This window comes from Rhea americana, unplaced genomic scaffold (assembly GCF_003343005.1).
Source record: "Rhea americana isolate MKP2758 unplaced genomic scaffold, rheAme1 scaffold_48, whole genome shotgun sequence".
Classification (NCBI taxonomy): domain Eukaryota; kingdom Metazoa; phylum Chordata; class Aves; order Rheiformes; family Rheidae; genus Rhea; species Rhea americana.
In genome coordinates this window covers 2,819,519-2,829,457 of record NW_028186623.1, presented here as the reverse complement: position 1 = coordinate 2,829,457, position 9,939 = coordinate 2,819,519, and the positions used below count along the sequence as shown (strand labels likewise).

Sequence of the window (9,939 nt, the reverse complement as noted above, 5' to 3'; positions counted from 1 at the left end):
GCCTCTCGGCGGGGGTCTGGGGGAGCGCCGAGGGCGGGGGGCGGCCGTGCCCCGGCGCGGGGGGCGCTGCGCATGGGGCTCGGCGCGCCCCGGGGGACGCGCGCCGGCCGGGGCTCCTCCAATATGTCCTGGGACCCCTGGAGCTGTCAGTGGGCGGACAAGGACGCGGGCACCGGCTTGTCGTGACTGTACTGATGAAAGGGTTCAAGCTCGCCTGGTAAGCGGGGCGGGGGGGCGGCGCGCTCGCCGCAGGAGAGCGATGCGCTCCGCTAAGTTGGCCGCTGGCTGCGGCGCCGCGCTCGGGCCGCTGCAGCGCCCCCGGGGGACGCGGGCGCGGGGGCAGCGAGGAGACGGAGCGATGGGCCGGGCGCCGGGCGGCCCCTCTCCGCGCCGCCCGCAGCCCTCGCCCGCCGCCGCCCGCTGCGGCTCGCGCGGGGCTTGTGCGCGGATCCGCGTCGCTGCGCGCACGTGTAATGCCCGCGCACCTGCGGAGCAGGCTCGCGTACGGAGAAAACGAGCATTTGCGGCTTTTTCTGAAGAAAGAGGAAGACGGGTGCTGAGTCTTGTGCGCACAGAGCGGTCCCTGCCCAGCTTGTCCTCAAATAGCGGCTTTTAGGGCTGCACCTTGCTGGCGTGTCCCTGTAGTAAGATACTAGAGCTGGTAGCCGAAGGAGCTAACAGCTTCCTGGCAGGTTCCGAAGCGCTTGTTGGTGCAGCGATCGCTCCCTGGGTGTTCTGGGGGAAAACTCTGTTTTTCCAGGTGTGACCAACTGAGTAACTAAATAAAATGTTGCACGAGTGAAACTTAACCAGTAAAGCTGTGTGTGCATGTAAAATGTTTATACGTTAATTTTTTTGTTGGTCAAGTTTGTAATTTAGATGTAAAGGTAAATGAAAAAGTATGTATGTATATGTTTATATAACATATATACTATATGTTAGAAGCTTGGCAGTGGAGATGTATATAAACTTCTAGTATATCAAAACTTTAAAAATCTCCCATATATTAAAACTAATTAGTTCTAATCAAATATCTGTGTGATACCACGATACAATCTATTTAATTAAAACTTCATCAGATGGGAATGATTCTGTCCTCAGTAGCGCAATGTGACTTTGTAATTTGGATTAAAATTGTGAACTGGATGACAAGAACAATGTGAAGGCCTGTTTCTTTTTCTTAATCCTTTTTTCTATATAGGAAAAATAATAATAGAATAAGCACTCTGCCTCTCAAGGATGCTAGAAGCATCAGTGCGCATTTAGTGCTTTGAGGTCCTCACCTGTGAAGTGTGAGAAATTAATCAAGTTATTTTTCATTTAGTGTTTTTTTTAGTTGTCACTATTTTTCATTTTTGTTGTGTAAAAAAGCCCCCTCCCCTCCAAAAAAAAACCACCAAAAAACTACAGCATAACACTAGGCAACATCTAGTACTGGGCCCCAGGGGCCGGACTAGAGCCAGAGATGACTCAATAGGTCATCTTTTTCTCTAATTTCTGTAATTTTGTGTTTTATTTGATTACAGTTGCAGCCTTTGAAATTTTCCTGTGTGCATGTGACCATATGGAATATGTAGTTGACATAGCTGTTTAACATTTGAAAGCTCTACAGTATTTTTTTTTTCTATTTAAGAAAAGAAGCACAGCTCTCACTGATCTGCTGCTTTATGAGCTTTGCAGTTGGGCTGGTGAGTTGCATAATGGCTTAGCGTACTACCAGGAAGGCAAAGCGTGCCTGAGAACTGCCGCGATCATGTGCATCTGCAATAATATGGCACCCCGCTGCATTCGCCTCTGTGGCTATTCACGAACAACACCGTGTGTTTTTATTTTTGTTAATTGTATAACTGCAGCGCTTTTGCGCACCCGGGTCTATCGCGGGGTTTGTAGCAGTTACTGTTGAAGCCAGTGCATTAGTTTGGTCAGACTTCAGAGCTAAGCCAGCAAGGCTGGCAGATTCAGGAGCTGCATGGGGGAGGTGAGAAGATTACTTGTGCGCTGGATGAAATGATAGTAGTGTTTCAGTAGGTGACGCTCTTTCCTCTGAGTCGCTTCTGTATCAGGATCCCTGCAGGGTGCCTGGGGCACCCTGCTGTCCTAGGTGCCTGGGTCCCAGCGGGGAGTGCACTAAAGGTCCTGGGCTCCTCTCCTGGAAACACACTCGAAGACTGTTAGCCCAACCTTGCTCGTTCTGCCTCCTTAGCGTCCCTCCTATATCTTCCTCTGTGCTCCAGAGAGAAAAATTTCAGTTCTCGTTATTAAATGGCTATTTAATAAGCATACATAGCGCTTTGAATGTTCGCAGCAGTTCCTCTGTTCCCCCTCTAGGCTGTCTGTGTTACGAACAGCTTTATTCACTGTGTGTGCTGCCACATCAGGGCACAGAAGGGTGAATTAAGGATGTGATTTCAGGTCCTGTTTCACTTGGTGCTGCTACATTTGTCGCTACAGGAGCGATCGGTGGGGCCCGAGGGGGCATGGCTCCCAGCGCTGAACACAGTTGCCCGCTCTCCGCTGTCTGTCAGGCGCAGTTAGGCTGTCTCAATGTAGGATGCACAGCCTCAACTATTCATAACGAAATAGCTTTACAGGAAGAGGTTAGTATTTGTTTCTTAAAAAAAACGTACCAAGCAGCTAACATACAATTATGTCTTTTGGGCTGCTTGTGGCGATCTGCGTTCTGGCTGGCGCTGCTGGGGTTAACTCAGATTTCCTTACGGAGCAATTTTTAGAAAGACGCCCGATTCCTCTCTGTACCGGGAAGGGCAGTAGCACAGGGACAGAACGCTGTCAGCAGGAGCGGCCCTCTCCGACCGTTAGGAAGTGGACGTGCTCCGGCCTATTTTTAGACCCAGCCATTCGTTTCACGACAGGGGAAGTGTTGCGCTGTTAGACTGTACAAGATGACGTAGCGCGTTTTGTTGGGGAACCTCTGGGCCGCCTCGGAGTCTCAATGCAAGCTTGTTCTGGCGTAAGGCGATGCATTGAGTTCTCATACGGTGTCGTGCACTTTTGCAGTACACCTAATTTTGCCTAAAATGATCTCATCGCCATCTGGTATCCTATCACAGCATAGCTGCATACCGTAGAGTTATTAAGTTGTCACGTTATGCTGCAGTACAGCAGAGCCCTGGTAATAACAGCATCACAGTTCCCTGACACCAGAAGTTTCTGTGCAGTCTTACGGCGCAGAGTCCTTGTGTACCAGCGCACCATCCTGCTGTGGCGGTACCGCTGCCTGGTATCAGAAATGATACCGCAGCGCCCTGGTGCGCTGTTAGCACGTTGGAAGGCACGTGTGTCTCGTCAGGGCCTGGTGTGTTGGTTTGACGGGACATCTTCGTGTCACAGCGTGATGGCGGCGTACTGCCGCGCGTCTTCACGCCGTGACGCAGTATCGTTACCTGCCAGTGAGGGAGAACTCCAGCCTGTAATCGTAGGTCGCCGTTATCTCACACCCCTTGGTGCCCATAACCAGGCAGGCCCCGGGCTTCGTGTTTCGCGAAGGCAGAAGCTACGCGGGCCGGGCAGCCGACTTTCCTCCCCTCGGCCTCTGGTGATGCCGCTGGCTGCCAGAGCCCTCCTTGTTAGGGGTTGCGGGGAGCTCGTGGTCCAGCGTAGCATGGCTGGGTTGCACTGCCGCTTTGGATCGTTCCTGGGAAACAAGAATCAAACGGCTAAGGCGGTCTTGCAGGGGCAGGCGCAAGCTCGTAGCTGTGCTTGGTGTCCCGCGAATAGTGTACTGGAAAACACTCTGCTCATCTGATTTTCCTCCTTTTCTGGTTCCTTTTGCATTGCTTGTGCCGGTTTGTTGATTAGAATATTTCTGAGCTTCGGAGCCTTCTATGTGGAACCTATAGAGAAAATAAGGACTAAAGGCTCTACCCAAAAATAAATCTGTACTTCGTTTTTCCGCTAGTGCCTGTGGGTGAGAAAGAAACTCTCAATGTTCCAACACCCTACTTATCTGAAGGAAGGATCTATTATATAGTCGTGGGGGTGGGATAGGAAGTAGGTAGGGTTAGAGAACAGCGGAGCTAAAATTAGCAGTTGTTTGATGTCAGGGAGCAGCGCGGATTAACATGAGGCAGTTTCACTTAGGCGTGCTGTAAGGCTGTGACTTAAGCATTACTTTGCATTTAGACCAGGCTAAAGACACCTGCCCTTCTGATTGATTCTGTGAGCGTCTCCGTGCCGTTCGTTTGTAAGGAGGAGAGGAAAGGGGTTCCTGAACTGCCGCGCCAGGCCTGTGTAGCTTTGTCCCTGCAGTCTCCTCTTGCAGCTTCTTTGAAGTCTAAAATAACAGAGCTGCGAAGGAGGCAGGAGGAATGTGTTCTTCCCTCAGCTACCGAGAATTTGTGCTTGCCATAACACAGTAAAGTTACAAATGCGGGTTCTGGGTTTCTAGGGTTCTTGCCATTTACCTTGTTAAATATATAGTGAAACAGTGATGCTATTTACATAATTTTCAATTTTATATTGATACTGCCGAGACTTAAAGAGCTACTCTGTGCAGCGCTAATGAACGCTGTTCTATTGCACCATGAATGAAAGATTAATTTTCAAATCAATTCCCTGTCACTTTTTTGGAGAAGTCTAGCAAGGTAGTTTAGTTGAAATTGCATAACGTATTGCATTGTTTGACCTTCATATTAAAGGTTACAGTGTTATGTTCCGGCATTACTTTCTTCTCTGTATTCATCTATTCTTCTGCCTTTGCATCTTTTTTTTCTCTGTTTTTTATTCTGAAGGAAGAAATAAATACTGATAATCCTCCACTAAAACCCATCAAAGGTGACCCACATACACATAACTTATAAACTTGGCTCTAACGTTTTGGAAGCGAGAGGCTTTCATTTCTTATAAATTCTGCAGTTGGATTTTACGAATCAAAATGTTCCAGTGTGTTGACAGCACGGTAGGAAGAGAGAACTGTGCTAATACATCAGTCGTCTCTGCAGGTATCCAGAAGGTTCTGAAAATTTAACAGAATTTTTGTCTTTAAAATGCAGTTTCTATCCTTTCTCTTTTAGCAGGAATAAATTTGATGATGTTACATCAGATGATTTGGCAAGATCAGTATCGGTAGGTTTATTTTGTAAATGGTTTCATAGTTTAATGAAGTGGTCAGCAGGCATTTTTTTGCTAATTTATCTGGGCTTTTCACTCCTGGGAAGTGAAAGTAAGCAGTTGAGAGCCTGATCAGAGTCTGCTAATGTCAAGGAAAGAACTCACAGGCAATTCAAGTGGCCAGACAGTACTCGTAGTCAGGAATTGAAACAGAAATAGAACCAAGATCGGCCCAGTCCCATTTTTTGTCCTGGTCTGCGCTCTGCCACACTGAATTAATGCTTTCATTGGTGATGTGGTATGAAGTCCTAGTGAAGTGATCGTTTCAGCTAAGAAAAACATGATGGAAGTAGAATATTTGGGGAGAAAAAAAGGCTGAGTCATTATGAGGCCCTCGATCTGCGATTTGGTTTGCTGTAGCTCTGTGCGATGATAGACAAAACTGCCTTGTTAGGGTTTTTTGTTTGTTATGTGGCATGTTTTTGGCATCACATTTTGACTTGAAATTTGATAAACATCCAACATTTTATTCTCTAATATATATGTGCTTACTGAAATCTCTCTGAAGGCAACTAAACAGAAGGAGTCTTTGACATGAGCAGAAGATGCTGAGCTTGGCAGTACATCTGCTGCCAGCAGCCAGTATCTCTCCCTCAGATCTCTACTTGGGCTGGAGATTATTTTGATTAATTGAATCCCAGTAATTTGTTGCTAAAATTGTGTTGTCTGCTTATCAAATGGTGAAATCACCTTGCTCTTTGTGCAGTCCTTCGCCAGTCTCCGAAATGTCGAGTGAAGGGCAACAGCTCAGAGCGGTCGTGGGAATTCTGTAGGCATTGCTGCTCAGGGCCTGAAGTTAAGATGTGTGAGGCTGCAGTAAGGCTTCTCCAGAGACTCTTTTCGTCTGGGCAGGAGGAAGGAGCTCGGAAAGAGGCAAACCAGGTGAAAAAGTGGCTATCGATAAAATAGAGCAGATGCTAGTTCTCTCTCTCGGAGCCTGAGCGTGTTGTTTGTTGTGCCCTTTAAATGGATGATGACCATCAGATGAGAAGCAAGATCCTGGCTATTGCAGCTGGAAGTCAGGGAAGGCCAGTTTTGTGCCAGAATCTGTCACTGACCTGCTGTATCATCTTCTTGACTCTGCCTCAGTTTCTCCATCTGCAAAATGGGACACAGCATTCCTCTCCTCTCTCTTTTCTTGTGCTCTCTCACTTAAGCAATTGGATATTTTTGCATGTGAAATGTACTAGAAAGAGTATCTTGAACACTGCTCCACGATTTGTAAGCGTGTGATTCACCCTGTGTGCATTAATACTTCTACTGCAGCTAAATATCTGCTAGCTCAGGCTAGACTCCTCAGCAAATAGGCAAGGTCAAGGCCTGACAGAGCCAAATATTACTATCACAGCTCCTGTGGATGTGTTATTCAAGAATCACTGTGTCTTGTTCAAGATCTCTTTTGTTTAATCACATTTTGCCTACTGAAATTCCCTTAAAATATTTTTTGGGCTAATCCAGGACTTCATTTCTCACTCCGGACTAGTTTGTGGTATTGCTTTGACCTATTAAACAGCTGCCTTGTTTACTCTTAAAACTTTCCTTGTATGCCTGTGAATTCAATCCTGGTTAGAAAGTGTAACGTAATGGCAGACTGTCATTATTATTATTATTATAATTGATATTTATTATGCATGGAAACGTTAATTTCAGCCCTTTTAGGCTGGTAAAAGTAATGTATATAAATTGAGATATAGTAGCAATATGTATAGAATATCTAAATTTGAGAAAGGATGTTTCAGACCAAAACAAATACTATACATAAATCAGAAGTTTTTCATTTCTGTCTATAACTTACGTATGTTCTTGCAGAGCCGGCTGAATACAAGATGGTGGAATGTTCTCTAAGCTTCTCCTTTACTAAAGTTTTCCATTTGGCCAGCTTTTGGGCTGTGCTGGTTTTTGTACTTTATGTTTTCCAGTGGCTTACTCTTTGTAACCATTTCTTCTAGACAGTGTGTTGCCTGTGGCTGACCAAGTGGCCTGGAGGTAGATGCTCTGCTTTTTTTCAGCTAGTGCAAGATGTAAAATCCTGCCATCCTCATTTGAGAACATGCTGCACCCACTCTACCCGTACGGCAAGGGAGCACAGAAGAAAAGAATTTTTGTTGGGGGGGGGAGCTGTATATTTTTGGGGTGTATATTTTGCATAATTTCAAACCAGTTGGAATATCAGGTTAGGAAAAATGCAATTTGAACCTGTTTTTAGGCCTTAGAACTGGAAGGAATAAAATGGAGGAGAAACTAGTTGAGAAAAAAAAAAAAGACATAGTAGGGAGAGAAGGTGGTATGTATTCTGGTATAGCAAAGTTATGGTAAAAGAAGAAACTATCCATGTATGCATGTAATATAAGGCACCAAGTTAGCTGGAGGAGGAGGGGAGGACAAAGGAAGACTTATCTTCAGTGTAGAGAACAACTGTCTCTGTAACTAGAACTGCTCTTTTAATTGAAATACTAAGCAAACAAACCTGGATTTAAATGGCAGGAGGAAGAGATGGTAAAGTTTGAGGATTTCAGAGAAACAGTTTGCAGGTCTCATCCCTTGCTTGTGTAGTGATGACATGTGAAGTGCTATGAATGTAAAAGTTTGCACGGGATACAGATATGGCATTCTAGGAAGCAGATGGAGAGCTAGAGCTGTAACGCTGGTGTAATTTTGGCCCTTTAGGAATAGGAATCAAACAGGTATAGAGGTCCACAAGAAGTGTCTCCTGCTTGTGAGGAGATTGTTGAGGCTGTTCAGACCTCAAAATCAGGATTTATTTTGTTCAGGGCTGTCAGGAAAATGACTCCCTTAGGAAATGGAGTAGTCGCGTGGTAGCCTTCAGTGAGACATTCGTCTGGGAATGAGGTTTGCAAGGCCAACTGTTGTTTAACTGTAGACCTTTAAAGAAGGTATGTGTCCAAGAGCTGGAGCTCAGAGAGTCTGACCAATGTTCGGTGGCTGGTTTAAGGCAGTAAACCTATGTCATTGCTTCAAATGCCTTTTAAATTATTTTTCCAAACTTTCCAACAGGAAGAACAGGTTCCCCATTCACTCTTTTGAGTTTCGTTTTTGATGACAGCTAATGGCAGTACTGATTTTGGAAGTGGATCTGTTTTTAAGATTCTGTTGTTTTACACTGAGAGTGTCTTACAAGAACGGCCTTGCTGTGCTAGAAGATTTTCATGCACATCTTGAGAGACAATCTGTTCCCTGAAGAGCTTACACCCTGTGTAGGCAAGACAGGCAAAGTGTGGAAGAAAGGAAGTAGTATTATCCTTGGTTTGCAGGTGAGGCACACAGAGATTAAAGGCTTTTCTGCTTTTAACGTGTTGGCTGATAGAGTTGTACTAGAAAATTTCCCTGATGGAGTCTCTGTTTAGGTGAGAAAACATTGTTATGGTTTAAGACAGTTCTTCAGAGACAATGGACTATACTCATGGAAGAGCTAGCATCAGTGATGCAATCCCAGCCTACCACGTCCCCTGCACTTCTTACAGGTGACCTGTCCAATGTCACAAGCTGAATCTAGATAATTGCCCAAAAGCCATCCATGCTCTGCTCGTATTTGGAAACGTCGTGGTTGTCGTAAGGGCATTTGTTCTCTCAAGGCTCACGGCGCAGATTCATAGTCTTGAGAACTTCCGATGATTTTAGATGGAACTTTGCAACATTTCCGTTATGAAACTCCAGATCATGTGGATATGTTTCATTTGGAGGCTTTGGAAACAAAAATACAGGAAGTCAAAATCACCACATTTCTCTCTAAATCATGATGCTCAGACAACTCTGACGCTTACCTAACCTAATGCAAACAGAGAGTCTTTAAGAGTCTTGCGTCACTAGGAAACAGCAGTAACCAAAAAGTTACTGGAGCTGGACTGCATCCTGTTAGGAGAATTACGGGATCTGGAGACAGAAAGAGACTTAAGGGAACTGAGTCATTAATCCATGCCCCTGCCAGTGCAGGAATATTCCCTGTTATGCCTTTATTAATGATTGTCCAATGCTTTTTATAAACATGACAAGTGAAGGGGCTTATACCACTTCTCCGTTTCTCACGACTGCAAGGATGTGACTAACATTCAGCTTTTTTCCCCCCTCCGTTTAATTACATCTCATTGTGCTTTGTTATTATAATCTTTTGATAAATAGCTTTTTCTTCTCTTCTTGGTATTTGCATTCTTCAGATATTTGTTGACTCCTTTCTGTGTTTACCCTTCAAGTTTCTTTTTGTCAGACTCATGAATATAGTGATTTCTTCTTTTTTCTTGCCTTTGAACTTCGTCCTCTATACGAATATCTTTCTGATTATATGATACCTCTAATGAAGTTCCTGATACAAATTAACAGATTATACAGGCCAAATATTATACCAGCTAGCATGAAATACGATTGATTAGCATGTGCAGCTCTGAATCACATTAGTCTTTTCTGCTCCTATATCGTGTTACAAGAACATATCTAATTTTCTTTGAGCTCTTACCCTGCACGTTGTCTGAACTGTACTGCTTTCTTCCTTTCTTAGTTCCTTTAATCACTGGACATGACCTACTGTTTCCATATTTACCCTTGTTTGCAGGAGATGCAAAATCAAGGACAGCCACAGGATGGCTTTCTTCACGCTTTGCCAAGAATCGGAACCAGTCCCAGGCTCTGTTTATTTTCGTCCTGAGGCAGATTTTTATATGTATGTTTGTATACACGCTTTGAATATGATTCACATTCTTATCTTCTGCCTCTTATAACCTGTCTGTAGAAGATGGCCTTTCAAAGAGTTATATTTGAAAATAACTGTGTGTCGAAGACTAGTATTGCTCCTGTTGC

General features: G+C 44.8%; 1 protein-coding gene across 5 annotated transcripts in view; it reads left to right on the top strand.

Moving 5' to 3' along the window:
• Positions 1-80: 80 nt before the first annotated feature.
• The window catches only part of GRAMD1B (GRAM domain containing 1B), a 68,165-nt gene continuing 58,306 nt past the window's right edge, over positions 81-9,939 (top strand). For all 5 annotated transcript variants that reach the window (XM_085316809.1, XM_085316808.1, XM_085316807.1 and 2 more), the window contains exon 1: positions 81-217. In XM_085316809.1, coding sequence (XP_085172935.1) covers positions 195-217 — 23 coding nt within the window. In that variant the 5' untranslated portion in view covers positions 81-194. The remainder of the gene's footprint in view (positions 218-9,939) is intronic.